The sequence below is a fragment of the Kryptolebias marmoratus genome, linkage group LG22 (assembly GCF_001649575.2).
Source record: "Kryptolebias marmoratus isolate JLee-2015 linkage group LG22, ASM164957v2, whole genome shotgun sequence".
In the NCBI taxonomy this organism is placed as follows: domain Eukaryota; kingdom Metazoa; phylum Chordata; class Actinopteri; order Cyprinodontiformes; family Rivulidae; genus Kryptolebias; species Kryptolebias marmoratus.
The window spans coordinates 20,864,534-20,886,390 of NC_051451.1; the positions used below are offsets into that span (position 1 = coordinate 20,864,534).

Consider the following 21,857-nt stretch of genomic DNA (forward strand, 5'->3'; position numbering starts at 1 on the left):
CCAGCTGAGTCTCTGTCAGAACCACTCACCCACACAGGCCGACCCATCATCGTTGGGCTCAAAGCCTTGGTTACATCTCCTTTTGGCACGGCACTTATAGCTGCCGTAGGTGTTGGTGCACACGGAGCGGTCAGAGGGGCACACAGAGGGGAACTGGGTACATTCATCTTTATCTGAAGGGAGGGGAGGGTGTGGAAGGCAAAAACACTTAAAGTGCTTTAAACCAGGAGACGAGAGACACGGCTCAACACAGGAATGAAACGTTTCTTACCTGTGCAGCGACCATGCTCGTTCAAAGCAAATCCATGACCACACTGTAAGACAAGAATATTCTGTTGTAATTTTGGCAACATTTCAAGACTTCCTGCTTTGATACTCATTTGTTGCACCAGTTTTACTTTTAAAACTGCAGAACTAACAGAAAGACCACTAGTTTTGATCTAGCACCAGTTTTGTGTACAACTTAGGTACAGTTCGTAACAGGAAATCACACACATATCCATGCAGGTAATGTCTTTATGATATTATTTTCATAAATAATATAGCATTTTAGGGTCCTTCTTATTTTAGCTGCTCCCTTAAGCAGTTCCCTCCATCTCACCAATCCCCAGCATCAGTTTTCTGCATACATCTTTAAACCAGCACTGTGTTCTTCCTCCTTTCCACCTCCTTGACAGCTCCATGTACAACATATTTTATCTAATATATCCACTATCCCTCCTCTGCACATGTCCAAACCATCCCAACCACGCCTCTTTAATTTTGTCTTTAAACCACTCACCCTAAACTGTCACTTTCACAGACTCATTTCTTATCCTGTCCAATCTGGTCCTCCACTTCTGTGCCCTCTTCCACCAGCTCCCTACTCTCACTACCATTTGTGATTAAACACCTTTATTAACAATGAAAAACCCCACCCATGTTCTGTTTATGCCTACAAATAAGTCTGTCTTGTACTATACAAGTATTTTTTGAATGATCAGAAATTAGTCAAAAAATGCAGTAATTCCGTACCTCTATTTTCACAGTAGGAGTGACTTCATCTTCATCTCTTGGATAGTGGATCTCCAGAACGGAGTTGATCTCTGAAGACTCTAGGGGACGGGCTATAGAGCGTCCATCGGGCCAGTATACCTCAACATTTGTAGCCACATCCTTACCTGTTCAGATAGGTTAAATATTAAACACACATATAATATAACCTCAGGGAATCACTGAGGGATCATATATACCCTGTTGATAGTCATGAATCTTCTATCTTTCCCTCCTTTTTCACAGACTCTGTATAGACTGAGCGGCACTCTCTTCTCTCCATTAACTGTTTTAATCAGGCACAGAGAAAACTCATTTCACCATGGGACCCTTTTGTGGCCTTTAATTAAAGTGGCATTTCTAATATAAACAGATCTTCAGTCACCCTGCCAGACAGGTGCACCGTCTGGGAGCCAAACGGTATTTCACCTGATTTAAACCTACGTGACAACCTCTCATAGGTGTGCTGTGTACCCTACATGTCCACTAACAAAGTCTGGAGGTTTTTTCAATAACGCAGTGAGGTCTACAGTAGCTGATATGTGACTGCACACCTCTGATGCGCTGAGCAGGACCAGGGCAGTGAGTCAGCTACCAAGCCTGGATGGCCACCAGCTAACTGCCCCACAGGAGAATTGGGGAGGTGGGGGAGAGTTTGTTTCTCACAATCTAGGCTGGCCTCCAGCTAGAGCACCTGTCTTCTCTCTCACACGTCTTTGTCCAAAAAGCTCCCTCCCACGGGCAAATTTTGCTCCTGTGAATTTCTAATCAGGCTTAAGGTATTAAAAATACCTTTTCTCCCTCACTGCTAATCTCTAATCTCTCAAATAATCAAGATTTTTTTTGTTATGATTCAAATAACACAAGCAACCTAAACGTGGAATAGTTCAGAAAACAGCCAACCTGTTAATCCCAGATCTTGTCTGACACTTGCAGACTTACGCTTGTTTAGCTAAGAAGTGTGGTTCTTAAATATTTGGGTAGCTCTTTAACTGTTGTCTCACCAAGGCCAAAGTGGGCAACAGGCTCCATCTCACACAGGTACCCTGAGCCACCATCAATAATCCGTGTGTGTGGGCCACTCTTCTTTGTGTAAACCACCACTTTAGCTCCTCTGGCAAAAGCTCCAAACTTGGTCCGAGGAATTACTCGCAGCCAGGAGTTAGTTTGGCCCTAAGACACGAGTAAAAATGAGGAGGAGATAGAGTTAGACAAGTTAGGTGAAGATGAAGCAACCTACTGATTGTCCGGTAATCTAAAGCACTCACTTGGTTGACTTTGTAGACAGAGAGAGGCTGAGCAGCACTTTCACCGTGAGACACAACCAGTTCCAGATGCCCGTCACCATCAAAATCTGTAGCTACAGCTCCTGGAGATCCATCACATTAATGTTACAGCAGAGGAAACAGCCGTTAACGACATCTATCCTCGTGCCACAGAAATATGGATATAAGTCAACAGTTATGGCACTAATGATTATGAACTAGAGCAGCTGAGGAAACCAATTTCCCAAGTGGAGCTATAATGCCATCTAGTGGTTTCCTGTGCTACTACCAAATACAAGATGCAACACATCTGTACAGTTTTACCCAATATGACTTAAAACTGTCATATTTATGAAAGAGTTAAAAAAAACTACAGAGGCAGAAGTGTTAATAAAATATAGTTTTAGACAGGACTGCTGTTTTGGTTTTACATTATATTTCATACGGATGCATATAACTGATGTAGATGAGCAAAAAGTATTATTTGATCACCAGTTCCTCGTCCTTCGGGCTCTGCAGCCTCACCGATATTCAGCTCTTCTATCTGGGGGTCTCCATGTTCTCTCCTGCTCACCCTGCCAAAGCAAAATCTCAAAATTTACTGAATCATTACAAAATATTGATATAACCGCCACTACAAAAACTTAAGAACTGTTTATATCCACCGTTTTATTTTTTCCCCTCCACATAATAGTGAAGAATTTGATTTTATATTTATGTTTATTTCACAGTTATAGTGTACAAATTGGAAATATAACCCTAACATTCCTGCTCTTACTTTGTATTGTACCTGTAGTTCATGTTGTCTTTGGTTTCTGATGTGGTTTCCATGTTCAGTTATAATGCTTTTGTTGCTTGTCCTGTATCCTTACTTTAGTCTCTTAGTTTGTTCCCTAGTTTGTTTTGACCATTCTTGATTTCTGCTCTCCACTTTAACCTAATTTATGCTAATTAATGACACAAAAAGCCATTACATAATACAGCCCGGTTACCATAGTTAACAGGTACATGCACTGTAAATTCCAGGTACATACCTAGTAGGTATTCTGTAAGTATAAGATACATACATGCAATTAGAGACTAGGAAGTTGCATTAAAATATAGACTGGTCCAGGTAGGTACTAAGTATGTACCCAGAAAGTACCTGGTGTGTACCTTGCCAAATAGTTCCAAGTACATTTCCGGTAAGTACAAGGTCTGTACCAGATAAGTACCATGTACCAGGCACATACAGGGTAAGACCCAGGTATATACCCAATAAGTACCAGGTACCAGGACTCTGCAAGTACAGCAAAACAAGTCACTTTATAATACAGTCCAGTCCAGTCACAGTCACTTTTTTATAAATAAAAAAATAAAATGACATCAGAATGCAACCTTTTGATATTGATACCTGTAGGAACCTTGATTTAACTTTATACTTACATCTAAAAAAAGAGACTGAAACAAACTGTGCATAAAACCAGCTACCATGTAACTTTATTATCTAAAATATGTATACTTCCAGATTTCTATAATTATAATACATTTAATAATGTGCTGATCATGGCTGTTGAAGCCCAAAGCACTGATAAATATTGATTTGATGTAATGGACAAATTAGCTTGTTCAAGCTTTTTTTGTTTTTTCATTTTCGTTCCCGAGAGCAGAATAAATGAGTTCATTCATCTTTATAGCAGACAATATCAGAGCCACAAGCTGTGAAGTAGTGACCCTTATGGGACCAGTGACTTGTTGTGCTGGAATATTTTGTTTTAGAAATTCTCCGGCACGTGGACTGATGACTGATACTCAGTGCTAACTGAACTTTGAATCCTGTTTAGACAAATTTGCCAAATCAGATTTTTATTCACACAGGAAAGGTTCATTGTCCTATCAGTACACTGATCATTTGATTTGCACATTTTGAGCACAGAGTTAATTAATATTATCAGAAAGGAAACCAAACCTGAGAAAGGAAAAAAATTAAAGATCTAAAACTGTCTTAATGAAAGATTTATTCATGCATGGAGGGGGAGAAGGAGGCGGGACGCCAGACTTGATAAGTATTCTTTTGCAGGAAATTTTAAATTCTCATCAGCTTCCAAGCTCTGCATCAGAATATTAAATATAAACACAAGAGCAATCCATTAACCACATCATTACATTTCTATTTAAACTTGCTTGCATCAAACCTGCCTTTGCAGTTTGTACAAGTGTTTGTGCATCGAATTGGTTCCCAAAGTTGGGGTCAGGACCACCAAGTGTGTGTGTGGGGGGTGTCTTCAAATGATTTCCAGTAATTACATTAGATTAAAAACTGATTCAAAGTTGCATATTTTGATGTATTTGAAAGATAAAATCAGTACTCATAATTAAATATAAATTGTAAAAAGGTTGTTAGAGCAGTTTGCATTGACATTATGCCCTCATTTAACTGGTTTAAAGATTTTCATGCTTATGATGGTGTTTGTTTTTTTTAATTTTTTTTAGACGTTTTTGCTTCAAGCAGCAAGTTGGGGTCACAAGTCTCTTAAATTGTTATTATTGGGTTGATAGATGAAAGGTTTGTGAACCATTGATGTATCGTGTTGATTCTGTCAGTACCTAAAGAGTCTGTTGGCCGAGGAGCCCCTGTAGGCGATGTTATTGAAGAAGACCTCCAGCTCGTTGTCATTGTCAAAGTCTGCAGTAATAACAGTTCTAACTGGGGACGGCATGGAAAACTTCTGAGAGGCGATGTCCTGAGGAACAAAGGAACACAAGCACACTCAGAGCACTCGCCACCTCTGAAAAGTGGTTGATTTAGAAAGCAAAGTAGAAGGTAAAAAAAAGCAAAAGGCTCAATTTAAACAAAAAAAATCTGGTTTGTCTAGTCTGGAAAAAATGTTGGCAAAGAATGTGCGTCTGTCTGTAGACTTTAATGACTCGTTCTAAGGACAGTTTTTAAGTTTTTTTGTTTTTTAATTCACTGTCTGAGTGACGAGAGAACTCTGATAACCTGTGGTGTACCTGCAGAAGAATGACGACTACTTAAGTTTACTTTCTACAATGTGCCATTATTTAAAGGCTGGAGAGACTCTTTCATTACCTTAAGGTCACAATTTTTAGTCTTCCCAGAAAATAAACATGTCAATCAACAATTTGTGCCCAGTCCTTGAGTTACAGGGCTTTAGATAACAGTGCAATGTGAAGGCAAGAGATAAGTGAAAATGTATATTTATTAATATATTTTTACTTTTTACTTTTATTGATAAAAAAGGTAGAAGCTTCCTCCCTTTCCAAGTTTGCAAAAAAAAAAAAAAAAGATCTCCAGCAGCTGAGTTTTTGCATGTGAAAGTAACAGATACCTCCTCGCTTCAGTGAGACTGTGATAAGTCTGGGAAGAGTTATAGAGCAGCCCTTCACTCCCCCACTCCTCCGTTTTAATTATAAGGATCATAAAGCTGCAGAGGTAAGGGCCGCCCACAATGACCTTCTCCTTCTAAGGTGAAGGAGAGGGGATGGCCGTCTGAGGCCTCGAGGTAAGAGGGCAGGAGCAGCTCCACATATCAACTAGTTAAGTTTATGTGGCATAAAAAAGAGAGGAGCTCTCAACAAAACCAATACTGAGCACGGAAAAGCAAAGTTTGCTCATTTATTAAGTTACTTTTATTTTGTTGCAATGTTTTTTTTTAATCATATAGAGTAAAAGTATTCAAATTATGAAAATAATCCTCAACATCACCTAATAATAATAACATTGTGTCAAACCAGTGCTCAGTTTTCGTTGAAGTTTGATTCCATATTAACCAAGTAAACTTTTACAACTTCTATTTGGCCCTTTTCCACAAACTTCAATCAATATTTCATGAGAGAGCGTGAGACAGTGAGAGCATGTGTGTGTGCGCGTGAGGTTGTGTGTGTGTGTGTGTGTGTGTTAAAGCTACAGCATGGCAAACCTCTTCAATAGATTTTAATTAAAGCATAAACAGGCCTAATCTGCACTTTCCACTACCAAGGCAAGCTGCTGGCTCAGCCCGATTTAATTGGTGGTTTACTGAAGTGATACAACAGCTTCATTATGCATGCCAAAGGCCAACATTGGATTATTATTGGAGGTGTCAGCTTGTGTGGGAGAAAGGGGTCTTAAATATGTTGTAGGACTGTGATTTAGGAGCTCGGTTTAGAACAATGTCCTACTAGTCTTCAGTACGCATGTGTGGGAGGAGATGCATGTGTGTCGCTCTGATAGAACTGCCTCTGGACCAAACGTCACACATTAACCCTTTACTTGACCCCTATAAAAATGACTCCTGTGATGTTTATCTCTTCGATAAAGGACGCAGAGCCAGGCAGTGGCAGCTGAAACCTCCGCAGATTTACACACAGAACAGCTAATCTCTGTCTGAGGTAAGACAACACACGCAGACTGCGAGCTGCCTCCCAGGAGTTGTCTGCAGAGTCATTAGGTGAATAAATCACCACCCATGTGTCTTTAAATACCACTTAAACCCAAAGTGGGCTATGTGAGCAGAGCTAATTCACTAGCCAATCATTGGGACTGATAAGATGGTGATTCACGGTGATAATGAGGGAGATTTGTTGTTTTTGTGCTGCTTTCTCATCCGACATTGTTTGCTGTCAGAAGAGGTTGGAATAGAGACCAACACTCACTCTCTGAAAGTTTTAACATCAGCAGCTGGAGTGAATTATAGTGAATCATATGATATATTTTGATCACTTTGCTATCTATCTATAATATATGACACTACTGTCAATATGTTTTTAACAGATAAAGAAAGATTTAATTATATGTCAAAACATGCAAAACCATCTACATGGCAGTCTGAATAAACTGATTTTTTTGTCTTTATTTTCAAAATCAATAAAAATAAAAAGCAATCAAGGTCACTTTTTTAAAAGTGAAATGCTTGGAAAAATGAAAAGAAGTTCAAAAGGAATTTTCAAGTTGAATTCTTTACTGAATTTATTTATTATTTCTTGAAAAGAATTATAACAAAATGAATAATTAATTCTATGTTTTATGTTGATAACCTGCAGAGATTCAGTTTAAAATTCAGCAGTAATTAACCATTTTATCAGCAATTTACTCAATTATTTTGGCTCAGTTGTTGAAACAGACTTAATACTCTGTAAATATCAACTGTGACAGCTCTTTAATGGGATGTCCTAACACGAATTAATACCTGAAAAATGTTTTTTATATTTCAGCTAAAACTCAAAGCCCTGATATTACATCATAGTCAGTACTAACACAATGAAAAAGTTACATTGAATGATCTGTAAAGATTAAAATGTTCATTACTTCATAAATACATTCAGATTTGTATGACTTCCTACTTGTCAGTCACATCTAACTGAATATTTGTGTTCGGATCACTGAGCTTTTTCATTGGCTAAGTCAGTAGCTGGAGAATAATGCACAGAAGTTGAATCTACACTATTTTCACACAGCGAATGTATACGCGTAGCTATGTTTTACCCTCACTGCAATAAAATATGTATGTACTGCAGTGTTGACAAAAACCTTTTTTGTTGCCCACCTTGAATTTATGCTTGCGGTTGCTCAGCTGTATGTACAGACGATGAGGTCCATTCCAGTTTCCGTAGACAATGTCAGTCCTGCCGTCACGGTTGAAGTCTCCCAGAGCCACCCCTCTGCCGTGCTGCATGGGGTCTTCCACACCTGAAGTGACATGGTGAAACACTGTTATACACTAAACCCAACCTCGTGTGTTGTTTCTTTACAATATTTTACAAATACATCAAGAATAAACAAAACTACAATCCTTTAAATTCCTCATGCCCTTACCAGCCTGCTGTGCCATGTCAGTAAAAGTCCCATCTCCATTGTTCTTAAACAGGAAGTTAGATCCGTACTCGTTGTCACAGAAGACATCGGACAGAGTCTGACTGACAATAGGTCCCACCACAACGCCTCTCCCCCCTGTACAGATGGACGTGGCCAGAAAATGCTCAGCAGTAACAGAGAAAAAAGGCAGCTAAACAGAGCAGAGCATCTTAGAAAGAAAAAAATGAAACTGAAAAAGTAAAATAGCATGAAAGAACAAAGAGAGAGAGAGATCAGCTCTGTAACAGAAGTAAAGGATCATTACTGTCTTTCCAGGCCATTTGCTTAGAGCAGGTCAAGCCTTTTGCTGACACAGACACTGACTCTGATAGACTACATACACACCAGCACAGGTAAACATACCTACAGAGCAAGCATAAGTGCAACCATAGCATTACAACACATGCTGAGAATTCTTTGCATTGAGCACCTAACCTAAGTCATTTTCTCCTCATGGAAAGAACACCATGACTGTTCGGTACGCTCTCAATATCACCCCATGATTTTCCAATGACTTTCTATTAAGTGAAGTATCCCACTGAAGTGTTTCATCTCAGACCAGCAGAGTTTAATTATGTAGCTGAAAGGACTCGGATTGCCCTTCCTGTATGTGGAGTCAGTGCTGTGAGCCAGGACTCGCTCCTGATTTACTGGCCCGCTTCATCAGCCCAGACAAATATCACTCGCCCCCCACAGCCATAAACCACTAATGCCTCTCCAGAGATATGTAACCATCAGATATACAACTTCACCGGCTGTCCATCTGCTCTGATTAACGGCAGTTTGACGACAAAGCCATCCACCGTACATTATTTATAGTAATTTGGAGCCAGCTCGCTCTGCCCCCCTGGTGGATCAGATGATGTCCTTCATGTAAAAAGATCCAAAGATGATGAAGATTCATTCTGCGGCTCTAAAACACAAAGTCATATCCAATTTTAAAAACTTGCTGGAACATAGGCATCAAGGACTTTTCTGTGGTTACAATAAAGTATCATTAATTCATGACGGTCTCAATTACGAAGAAACAAATCAGAGTTAAGTTGAGTATTTTTGACATTTACTGTTCTGTACCTCCATAAATTATACAGTTCATGTGATCCAGACCATGGAAATGAGCTGTGGAAGTGACAAATAGGGACCTTTACTAAAATAAATTATATTTCTAGCTTATTTGTTTAGTTCAAAACATTTAAATTGAAATCTTAAAAAGTTCATCGAAAATAAATTTGTGCCATGAAATTTGTTTTCCATCATCTAGAAAGTAAGTTATCTAAGTTGTTTTCTGTATATGATAACATTTCATAAAAAATGTAGGAGTTGATAAAATGGTAAAAATTGTAAATAAAGAGCCCCTTCTTGTTCGCTCTGGTGAGGGACAGACTAACAGATGAGGTCAGGCAGGAATCCCCGTGGACTATGATGTTTGCAGATGACATCATGATCTGTGGTGAGAACAGGGAACAGGTGGAAGACAACCTGGAGAGGTGGAGGTATGCACTTGAAAGAGGAGGAATGAAATCAGCCGTAGCAAGACAGAGTCCATGTGTGAGAATGAGAGGAAGGCAGGTGGAAAAGTGAGGCTACAAGGAGGTCAGAGGTCATAAAAGTGTAGTACTTAGAGTCGACTGTCCATAAAAACAGGGAGTGTGGTAAAGAGGTGAAGAAGAGAGTCCAGGCAGGACGGAGTGGATAGAGAAAAGTTTCAGGAGTGATTTGTGACAAAAGGGTGGCAGCAAAGGTCAAAGGTCAAAGGAAAGGTTTTCAAGACAGTGGTGGGAGCAGCCGTGTTGTATGGTTTGGAGACAATGGCACTGTCAGCATCAGGTTTTCATACCCACCAATTAATTTGTTGACTCCTGCTTGCTCTGCCACGTTGGAGAGGGCGACGACACCCTGCGACAGGTCACTGGCTGCCTCATCCATTTCTATAAGAGCGTGAGGTCCCACACTTCCACTAGCGTAGTTAGCAATGTAGATTGCATACCGGCCTGTACCCTGTACAAAAACAAACATGGTTTCCATGTGTCCTTATATATGATCATGATGCAGTTCTTTAGAATTTCTCTTACATCATCTCACAGAAAAAATACAGTATATTTCTCCTCTTTTTGGAGATCTCTGCAGTTACTAGAGCCTTAAAAAAGATGAAAATAAACTTGCACATAATCTTAGTTTTCACATACATATTATCTTTAGAAACTTTAGATGTTAGACATCTTCAGGTGAGATAAAAGTCCTCAGATGCATCTGATTCACTAAAAAAACCACAGATGGGCAGATTGAATGTGAAGAGGACAACAACAACAACAAGTTTTTATAAAACCTACTACAGAAGAAAAATAACTGATGCCTTTCAGCCTTTTAATGTCTTGTTGAAGATTCAGCCTGCTTCTTATTTGTCATAAAGAGAAACAAGACAAACAGCAATCAGGCAGCCAGTTTATTTTTATTCTTTGTTCTATTTTTACCTTTTGGAACAGTATTTCCAGCTAAAAAAAGCTGAAAGATAAGTAACACAATTGATTCCCATTGCATACTTTTATAAAAAATATGCTGCCTATTAGGTGACTGAGTGAGCTTCTGTTACATCATCTATTGTTTTTTTTACATTACTGGTTTGAAACAGTTTAAATCTTTTTAGTTGTCTGCCTTTTTTTTCCTTTGAAATTTAAATATTGCAAATAAGATATGAATTTTAACGGATCCACCATTGCAGTCTACCCTAACCTTCTTCTCCAAAGCATAGTATAATGTATCATCTATTTTTCCAAACAATCGTTGATTGTTTGGAACATTTTGGCCACTTGGGGAAATCAAAAACACAAGATAATCATATAACCAACATTATATTGATGCAACTTTGGATCAACATATCCATACTTTTGAAATTATGTTTTTTTAATAACTATTGAGTGTTTCAAACAAAAGAAAAACTAATCTCCAGAAGCAATAGTTACATTGTTAGCTCCAGATTTGCTTCACTGTGATCTTAGTCCAGTCTTTGGCATTTCTGTCTGGCATTTGGTAGAAAAAATATATTTTTAGATTAAAAAGGATAAAAAAATCAATATGTTGCAAACAATGAGCTAAAATTGCTTAAAAATAAAACTTCTTCGATCCATAGAGAATATGAAATAAGCAGGGTTTTTTTTTAAGATTTCCAATTTGGTTTTAATGTTGAGATTTCGATCCTATCGTACTAACTTTAGACCAAAAACAAAAACACAAATAGTTGCATAGAAAGATAATGACTGACGTAGTTGTATGAATAAATTATGATTGAACAAGTTACTGTAGATATTTTGCTGAAAAATATTCTTCACTCTTTTTTTCCCAGGTCCTGCACCTTTTCCTAATCAAACCTTTCTTCCCCCTCTTTAGCTCTGCTTACCCTGTTTCTTACCCCTTACTTCCCCACCCATCCCATGTTTTCTCCTCAGTCAGTCTCCCTCACTCTGCCTTTCCTTGGAGATTAATTTCACACTCCATTATCAGTCAGAGTCCCTGCAGACACAAACTCACAGACGGAACCAGGCTAATATACTGTACACTCGATTCCAATGAGCTTTCCCACCAGGCCTAACACATTTCCGTCAATGCAAACACGCGCGCACATACTGTATGCAAGACCACACAAATAAAAACCGTTTGACCATTTGTGTTCATCTTACTATAAAAAAAAAAGAAGAGGCAAAGAAGTCGGGTTGTATAAATTAGGGTGTGCTGTGTGAGGAGTGGTTTCACGCACACGCACACACATTAAGAAAAAAAAAAAGGAGCCAGAGTGAAAGACCTGAAGGCCACTGGCTGTTACTTAACAAAGTTAAAAGTCAATGATTTTTCAATAAGTCTTCACCCCAGGCTAATTTCTGTCACTGGGGTTTGCAGTGTGAAGAGTACACCACGCCTGCCTGCAAACTGCATGTTGCTGCTACAGCTGCGAGTATCCTTTTCCATCAATCTTCTCAGCCATCCCAGAGAAGCCCGAATCTGTCATTCCTTCGCTATAAAGACAATTTACACTTTTTTTTTTTTTTTTTTTTTTTAAATTGTAACAAATTTCACTTGTTTAAGTTTTAAAAACTTGCATATTTTTTCTCCTGCCTGCCTGCTCAAAGTGAACTGATCAATCAAATCAACCCCTCAATATGTCACCTTCATCAGTTTGTTTAGGAATAATAATGGGACGTCAGATCCGAGGAGACCGGGTAAGGCAGAAGAGCTGGATAACAAATGCATCTCTTTGGCTCAAAGATAACACTTTATTTATGAGCAAACAAGACCAAACACATTAAGTACGCAGCTGAGAACCAGCATGCCCTGGCTTTAGTCTCGGCAACCTTCTGCTTTTGTTCCATAATATGTTCTCCAATACAACATGCTCAGTAATAGGAACAGTCGATCTGCTTGAACTGGCACATCAGGGCTTTGGCTTCTTCTGAAAGAAATGTGCCATTAAAAGCAGATATCTTTCCAATCTGTTTGGCACCTGCACATCCTATCAGTGCTCAGTGAGATGGGACTGTTAAAAAAAAAATTATTGTAATCCCTGCTGTCCTTTTTCTCTGATTACTGTTTTTATCCAATCTCCTGATTAGAAGTGAAAATTGTATGTGCGCGTGAGAGATAAGAGACAAAGAGAGAGTGTGTCACTCAGACGGAGGGGAAAGAAATCTAGCAAAGGAAGATGGGGGGTGGTGGGGGGATAAAAACAAAGGAAGTGAGAAGAAGCTAAAAAATGCTACAAGCAGAAAGCAGCAGTGCGCAGTCATCACTCCCCCCTCGTACGATGTTCTGTAAAACAAACGAGCCTTTGCTTCTGTAATTACACTGGTGCGATGGACAGAGGAGAGAAAATGGCTCACCATTCCCCCAAATGAACTGTCAGAGCACATGCTGAGAAGGGCGGCGTAGGCAGGGCATGAGTTATCACTGGTAAACAAACAGAAGCACCCGTGCATGCACACAGACGACACTAGGAGGAACCAATGTGAGTATGGTGCATATCTACAGCTCGTACTGTACTCTGCTCTGCGTGTGTGTGTGTGTCATACCTTCCTGTCCACACAGGCCACTGAGCGCCCAGCCATCGGGTTGGCTACATCCCGGTGCTCGTTAATATCGTCATTCAGCAGATCCTCAAAGCGTCCATTACGAAACTTAAACAGCTTGTCAGAATATGTCGCCCGACCTCGATATGCAGAGAAAAAGAGTACAGAAGTAAAGAGACTTTATGCATCACGAGAACCATGAGTTAAATGAAACAGAGGATCAGATTGCTGTGGTTGAGGCATAAACTCAGAGTTTTAAGGAAAATGACAGAGGTGGAGTGCTGCAGTGTTGGCAGAGTGGCTCTGAAGCTCTCCATATGATTAATAGCACCACTGTTATCTGATGAGGACTCTGATGAGATAACCTTAGTTACTGCAAAACTGCTTTGTGTCTGTATAAAAAAAGAAAGTATAATCACTTTCTATGTGTGTGTACTGTATGCATTTGTATCAGTTTGTGCCGTACCAGAGAAAGCATTATTGGTGTTAAGAACATAAATCTCCTCCCGTCCGTCCCCATCTATGTCACACGCTGTCACTCCAATGGCGTTGCCTTGACGGTCTCTCAGGGCGTAAAACGGGGAGCCGCGGTCGTCGACAGCAATGTTGACAAGTCTTTTACTCTCTTTGTCATACTTTAGCACCAGGTTTGGACCATTGTAACTGTCAACGAGAGGAGATAGTAAGTTGTGCATCATCATTTTATTTTGTCTACATTTTAAGAGTTGTAACAAACAAGAAGGACTCAAAATGTACAAAACTATGATGGTAAGTTGCTAAGTTGCTTTGTTTCATATATTAATTTGATCAAAATTATATAATTCAGAATTTGGCAAAAAAATAAAGAAGATATTAGTAGTCACTGCATGAATTGGATCTCCACGAGTCAAAATGCATCTATGTTTAATCACAGATTCTCAAAGTACTTTCAATTTTCTTTTTTTTTTTTTTAAAGAGCCTTTTTTTTTTTGACCCATCTGTAGAGTCTGAAGATGTGAAAACCTGTTCAGTGTTACAAAACACCCAAAACCTTTTAAACAATGTTACACAATAAATTATTATTTTTTTGTTTTGTTTTGTTTTTACATATGTCAAAGTTTTGTGGTTTTGAATGTTACATACTTTCTGTTTTCCCTGTTTCAGATTCTTTGTATCGGTATGTTTCTGCATGTCATTTCTGCTAGTGTTTTCAGTTTATTATATATTCTTACCAATCTGTTTTTCTGCACCTGTTCATTCTGGCAGTTCTGCAGGTTTTTTGATTTTCCATGGCCATATTTTCTCACTCTCACTTAACAGTAACTAATTGCAAATTGAGTCAGTTCCACTGACCTTGCAAAGGAGATTAATATACCAAAAGGTCGTAAATATATGGAGATTTGTGTAAATTTAATCAGATTTATCACTATCACTTCTCAGCAAAAATACTGTTCAACTTTTGTTGTCAAAAAACAATATTGTTTTCTTATAACTTATTTAGACATGAGGAGTCCTGTAGCAGAGCAGTGCTTCCCACTAAGAAGGTGGTACTTTAGTTTTCTCCCAACATGCTCATTAAATGAACTGATAACTTTAAACTGTCCCTAGGTGAGGGTGTGAATGGTTGTTTGTCTCCATGTGTCCCTGTGATGGACCTGCTCCCAGCCTCTCACACAGTGACTGCTGGACAGAGACACCAGCTCCCTGCAACTCAGAAAGGAGAAGATCGATGGTTTGTTTCAACCAACTAAGTTAGATCTATCTAAAAGCAATTTCATTTGTTATTATTTGTTTGGTTGTTGAAGATCAATTTCTGCAACCACTCTGCGTTCTGCACCGCTATCCATATGAGGTTTAGTTTATAGTAAGGAGATAAATGATAGATAAATGCAAATATTAAAAGGTATAATAATGCTTCTCACCATGGTTAAATTTTTTAAAAGAATTATTAGCACAGTTTTAGACATTTTTCTCCAATTGAAGCCTCACAGGTGACTTGCAGACTAGAAAACACCTTTTGGTCTTTTTAAGTAAAATTAACATAAAATTAATTCAGTTTTCAGTAGGAAATTTAAGTAATTTGAGTGAAAATTGTAAATCAGATTTATTCTGTGTGAAAGTTTTTCTTGGCTTGATGAGATTTCTCCATATTGATTTATCTTACACCGAAATAAAAGGTAAGCAGGTTTTAAAACCACTGACTGACTTAAAAATGAGGACAGACTATAACCTTTTTATGACAATCTAATAAATTTCTTCAGGCAGTGTCACCTAAAACCAAGTGTGTCATCAGTCTCACGAGGCAGAGATAACAATCACCACAGCCAGGCAAAACCAGACCTTTCCTGCCTGCCTCTCATCCTGCTGGGTTTGGTAGATCCTGTTCCACTGAAATACATTCAAGTGTACTAAAGAAGGCTCAATGTTTTTATGTTTAACTATATTAGCTCATGGTTTTTTATAGGAGACTTTAATTACTGACAAAGTCAAGGGGTAATAGTTCCACTGGAGCCAAAAACAGTTGTGATTTTATCCAGTTTCAAACAGTTTAAAATCTTTTTGCTGCTACTATTTGTGTAGTTTGAATCGAGAAAAGACCCCCAAAATAAATTCCTTTTACAAAATGCCAGAGGCCTTGTTCTGCTTCAGACAAACTTAAGAAAATAATTATAACCAGTTGAATAAATGTGACTTACTTAATTACAGCTAAAAAGCTGTTGTTGACAGTCAGATGTATATTCTTAATTTATTTAACTGGCTTTAGTTACACAAAAATGGGTAAATTTCATTCAGTTTTAGAGATATTGTGCTACTGGAGCTGTGGTAGTTGCTGAGAGTCGTTTCCAACACTTCGCCCAAGTGCTACGTTCATATTCATATTGCCATTCCCTCTCGCTCCCTCAGATCATCCTCCTCCATCCTTTTGACTGTCCCCTCCGCCCGTCTCACCACCATGGGGAGCAGAGCCTTCAGTCGCTCTGCTCCCCGACTTTGGAACTCGTTACCACCTCACATTAGAAACATAAAGTCATTCTCATAATACAAATCAGAACTCAAAACACACCTTTTTAGATCTGCTTTTTCCACCTGACACAATTGGTTTGCCTGATTTTATATTGATTTTATACATTGTCTTTTCTTATTTATTTTTATTTACTTTCTTTTTCTTTTCTTTCTTTCATTGTTACATCTTATTTTCTGTTACTGCTGATTTTATTCTTTGTACGGTGTCCTTGAGTGTCAGAAAGGCGCCTTGAAATAAAATGTATTATTATTATTATTATTACGTTTCACACAAGATCTTTGTTTAACACTTTAGCTTTGACTGCTGATGTCAACCCTGTTTGTCTGTTAGCAAAATATATCATGAACCAGAGGATGGATTTTAATTTTCAGGAAGTAATAATTGTACGTACCGTACATCTACAGCTGATTAATTTTTGGATTATTTTATTTACCAAAATGTCCCCCACTCTGTAATTTCTGAACATAAGATGTTGTTGGTTTAAAACTCTGGTTGTGCATTCCTTCATGAAAATGCTAGGGCTTTAATTTTATTTGCAGTGGACATATTTTGTCTTTTTTTTCATGCACTTTAATCTTTTAATCTCTTAATGAATCGTGCAGCGACGTGTTACAACAAGAGAAGTTAAAGGACGTGCTTTTAGAGAAAAAAAAAGTAATATATTTAGATTCCAGACATCTTTTAAATTTAATAGACATTTGTGCATAGATTAAAAAATCTTTGAGTTGATCATTATTGTGCTATAAGTATTGAATGTCAGCATTGTAGCTGTAGTATAAACTATATGAAGCTATTCATGCAAAGATTCTTCTAATGGCAAATTAAATTACATCCTCTATAAGGCTGGGGTGATCTTATGCCCCGGTTACCTGCTGAATAGGATGTTTTGGCTAAATGACATTTAGTAATTACACTCATTTTGGCTCATCTATATTCCGTTAAGCATTGAGAATCTCATTGCTGCTTTATTGGATAGCGGCAGGCTTGCAAACCCATTCCCATCAATGGCGTTCTGTTCAATCACATCCATTTTCTTCAGTTGAGTGAGCTTCAAGACACCCTTATGTCTCCCGTGTTACAGCTTTTTAACCTTTGTCCTAAAAGTTACCTTGTAAAAGTGACAATATTCCTCTCTTTTCGATAATATATGGTGTTTTCGCAGCAGATTATCATTACTATTGTAAAAAAAAGATAAGTTAAGAGACAAAGCATCATTTACACACTCTCCTCACCCTGCTACAAATATCTCCAAGTCTCCGTCTCCATCTACATCAGTGACTGCTACTCCGTAGTTGAGCTGGGTGGGGTTGTTGTCATAGTCCGGAGGAAGGACAGTCTTGGTTACAGCTGAGAACATGGGCTCTGATCTCTGAGCCGTGGAGTGGGCAGGCAGGATGAGAAGGAGGCACAACAACATCCTCACCTGCAGAGCAAAACACACTGTTTGTAAAATAAAACTGCCATTTTATGACTGCTCATTTGTCTTTCACTCGCAAATAAATTTAGCAGATAAAATGCATGGGCTGTGACACTTCTTGTAAAAAAAAACGATATAAAAGAACAGCTCTGCAAGCATTTATCACTGTGATTGGGTAAATAAACATCAAATTAAAAACAGTTACGCAAACTATAACCAATGGCAAAGTTTTCTGCTTATACTCGGACTTAAAGATGAAGATATACCACTGAATCAGCAGCGTTCTGCAGGGTTAGATCTGAACGGCCCCTCACATGTGGGCAGCCTGAGGGACAACGGGACAGAAAATCCATACATGGAACAGAGCTTTTTGGTGAGCAAAGAGGAAACCAATAGAACCTGATACAACTGGCTTGAGACACTGCCAAAAGGTTTATTTTTTCCAACAAATGAATTAAAAACAATGCAGCTAAGAAATGGGGGTAAAAGGGAAAGGTCACCTTCCTAAAGCCAGAATAAAACTTTACACACAACACTCGCACCCTAAATGGTGTTTACAAGCTGACAAGTGGATTTTCTCTCCCTGTGGATTTATGAACGCAGCCTCAGCCCATTCCATCTGTGGTGCCATTGAGAGGCTCCCTTCTCTGCATCCAGACTGCTGCATATTCTCCCGTTCAGCTCTGAGTGTCCAGGTGATATATGGCTCCTTAATGTCTCCTTAAACAATTCAATTTAAGATAAAACTACTATGCTTTTTTCTTTTTTTTTTCTTTTGGAGCCACGCACTGAGCACGACTGCTGCGAGACGAAGCACCTCAGCTGACACCTGCAGAAATACATCTGGGTCTGGAGCCGGTTTCATAGGTACAAACAGCGCAGCGATAACACGCCGGAAAGCTGATAGAAATGGAAGCTGTGGCTGTTAGCAAAAAGGGGTTAATTAACAGTTTCTCTCTATTAGAACAGGATGGGATGACAAATGAGCTGGACCACAGAAAGACGTTTTATAGACGTAGTGTTAAACTCATTTCTGGATGGAAGTAAAGAGAAACAGGGGGAACTTGAAAAGTAAGGAGCTGATAAGAAGACGCAATAACTAAACTAAATAAACTACATTTTCTCCTAAACACCTGACTGATGAATGGCTGAATTTCAATGTCCATACGTGTGAGGATTAAAATGAGACAGAGCTTCATTCCCTTGATACATTTTTAGTTGAGCAAGTGCCTAAAAACTGAGAAAAGTGCCATACATCATCTACTTTGTGCATAGAGAATGGCAGGATGAATGGCCGAATGCACCGGGGACTTTTTGCTTTGATTAAGGCATTATTATGACATTATCCAGTCAAGGACATCCAGTCACTTTATCCATCTACTGCAGTGAAGATGTTCCACTCAAGTAAAGTTGTACAGAACTCCTTTCATGCAGTTGATGGGCTTTATGATGCAACATCTGCAAGGTCAACAACAATCATCAAAAGCAAAACATCAAGTCATTTTTTTTTCTTCTTTTTACAAAAGCAATCAAAGATCATATAATGGCATGGGGAAAAAAATGTTTAAAGCAGCCAAATGCTTTCAATTTGGTTATTTATGTGAGCAGTAAGAGGCCATTACCACAGCGTGCAACATCAGCATGTGTTTTCTGGAGCGTTCCTGCCCCAGCTCTGATCCTGATAACACTGCGACAAAGAGCCAGCAAAGATCTTCACTTTCAAACACACACTTTCAGAAGCTCTCCTCAAGGAAGGACAAGCATAACCGCAGAACACGCTCAACCAAAGTCCAGTCAATTTCCCCTCATTTTAGCACAGGATTCACCTTTGCAATATGACTCAGCTCTGATGTGTCCATCATTTATCAAAGTCAGAAGACACACACACACACTCAAAACAAACAAACAAACAAACAAAAAAACACAATCAAGCAAAAATTCAGCAACACCAATCAGAGTAGTAGTTTCAAACATTGTTTTATCTGTCAGCAAAACTTTATGAGAACGTTTAAAATAAGTTTTTGCAAAGTCTAATGTGGTGCATGGAACTCAAATCTATCTATGTAAATTACACACACACACACACACACAAATGAATCCAGAAAAAAAAGCTTTGTTTGAAAGAGAAAAGGAAGCAATAACGAACAAAGTGACTACTGCAATCATTCCTCTGAACCCTGCTGTCATCTGTACTTTCTGCTCATGTGGGCGTTTTTAATTTAAAGGTAATCTGCTTTATGTGGAGCAGCACATCATCCGTGGTAATCACTGCCCATAAAGGTGACGAATAAAACTGTTTTACTTAGTAAGCGAGCGTCTTTATCGAGATTTATTAGCTGAGAAGAAGAGGAGGAAGGGAAGGAAAAAAAAAGTCCAAAAAGGAAAGAAAACAAATCAACTTTCTCTGCAGCGGATTCCAGCAGAGGAGCGCTATTTCTCCACACAGACAGACAGACAGACAGGCAGACAGCCAAACTCAGGTACTCACAGATGCAGAGAGAGGTTCGGAAAGTCCCAACAAATCCTGCAGCGATTGACAGCGAGAGGCGAGCGGCGGTGGGGGGAAACACACACAGAGTCGGGCTAATTGTGCCGTTAGTGCCGCCGTTATCTCAAGGGATTTCCCCCCCCACCACCACTTATTCCCTTCACACAACTTCCAAAAAATTTGCTTTATGAAATCGCTGCTGGGAGATTCCAGCCAATCGCCGGGCGACTTGCTGAATATCTCAGGTGGCAGCCAATGGCGGAGCAGGAGCATCCGCGTGTGGGCGTGTCCTCAGGTGTTCATCACGGCGCGAGGGGAGCGCCGCCGGGTCGAGGAGGCTGCAGGTTCCCTCTGTCAGGACGAGGAGCTGCTTGATGGGCAGCCTTTTAAATTATCGCCCGCCGCCGAAGGTGAAGGCGGAGCGATAATGTTTTTTTTTTTTTGCCTGAGTTTGTACTGTCTGCAGATTATCTCTTGAGTCGCTGGACGAACGTGAACGAAACTCTCTCAAAGTAATCACCGGATAAACATCTACAGCTGATTACCTTCTGGAGTCAGTCCCATTCAAGATGGCCGCCACAGCTATGCAACCCTAGCAAACACAAAAATGGCTATAAATCAGTCAATTTTACAGATATTTGGCTCAAATTTGCTGTGGTAGTAGCTGATACTCATCTCCAACACATTCTACGAGCAAACTGATGATTCTGCAAGATCTGGTTTTAAACTTGACAATTAACTACTGGGGTCAATTCTGTCTGATAGTTAGCAAAATATCTCATGAACCACTGATTGGATTTTAATAAAACTTTCACAAAACAATCATTGGGTCTACCTTTATAACATATTCAATTTTGGAGTCAACCCAATTTAAGATGGTTGCCATAGCCAACTGACTTTAGGAAACGTGAAAATCGCTACAACTCTGCCAGTTTTACAACTATTGAGCTAAAACATGGTGTGGTAGTAGCTGAGAGTCATCCCCAGCACATACTTCATGCACTATACATTGCACAAGACCTTTGCCTCCTATTTTTTTTTTAATCCTTGAAGTCAGCTCTGTTTGTCTGTCTGCAAAATATCTCACAAAACACAGGACCAATTCAAATGAAACTCCCAGAAAGCAATCACTGAATGCACATCTATCACTGATTCAATTTTGGAGTCACCCCTCGAGATGGCCACCACTGCTTATCAATGTTAGACAACACAAAAATGGTTATAACTCAGTCATTTTCACAGGAATTGAGCTTAATGGCCATTTTGAATGAAAACTTTTACATTAAAAGAGGCGGGCGATATGCATTTATTTCAAGGAATGCTAGACCTTTAATTTAATAATATTTCTGTGTAGTTCCTACAAATTTCTTCAAACAGGTTCCACTAATTCAAGCATCAAATAACTCCTAAACCTGATTTTTCTTGACATTTTTCATCAAGACTGTGGAATAAATTACATCTATCTAAACTCCACACTATTACTCCAGGGAAAAAACTCATTTCTCGGATAAAGTCTTCTGCCAATAGCATGAAAATATCAAGTATCCTGTGTTCTTTATATATCATGAGTGATACTTGAGAAGCTCCTCATTTCTATTGAATTCTGGCCTCAGACTCTGCAGACTGTAAGGAAAGCACAAGCACGCTTTAACAATGTAGTTTGACGACTACAGAACATTGATTTTCATAAGTGCATACATGCAAAACGTTCATTCTCACCTATAAAATGTCAAATTCTAATGGTGGTATTGACAAAAATTGTAT

At 38.9% G+C, this 21,857-nt stretch overlaps 1 protein-coding gene across 4 annotated transcripts in view; it reads right to left on the reverse strand.

The window, feature by feature from the left end:
• Window positions 1-20,245, reverse strand: part of crtac1b (cartilage acidic protein 1b) — a 27,561-nt gene extending 7,316 nt beyond the window's left edge. For 3 of the 4 annotated variants that reach the window (XM_025005224.2, XM_025005223.2, XM_017412770.3), the window contains exons 1-14: window positions 20,094-20,245; window positions 17,421-17,611; window positions 13,651-13,847; window positions 13,188-13,324; window positions 9,972-10,128; window positions 8,092-8,226; window positions 7,823-7,965; window positions 4,884-5,020; window positions 2,790-2,872; window positions 2,301-2,401; window positions 2,037-2,205; window positions 1,015-1,160; window positions 272-314; window positions 30-173 (exon numbers count right to left, since the gene is read on the reverse strand). In XM_025005224.2, coding sequence (XP_024860992.1) covers window positions 30-173; window positions 272-314; window positions 1,015-1,160; window positions 2,037-2,205; window positions 2,301-2,401; window positions 2,790-2,872; window positions 4,884-5,020; window positions 7,823-7,965; window positions 8,092-8,226; window positions 9,972-10,128; window positions 13,188-13,324; window positions 13,651-13,847; window positions 17,421-17,605 — 1,777 coding nt within the window. In that variant the 5' untranslated portion in view covers window positions 17,606-17,611; window positions 20,094-20,245. The remainder of the gene's footprint in view (window positions 1-29; window positions 174-271; window positions 315-1,014; window positions 1,161-2,036; window positions 2,206-2,300; window positions 2,402-2,789; window positions 2,873-4,883; window positions 5,021-7,822; window positions 7,966-8,091; window positions 8,227-9,971; window positions 10,129-13,187; window positions 13,325-13,650; window positions 13,848-17,420; window positions 17,612-20,093) is intronic. The other variant, XM_017412771.3, reaches the window with a different exon arrangement.
• Between the last annotated feature and the right edge of the window lie 1,612 nt (window positions 20,246-21,857).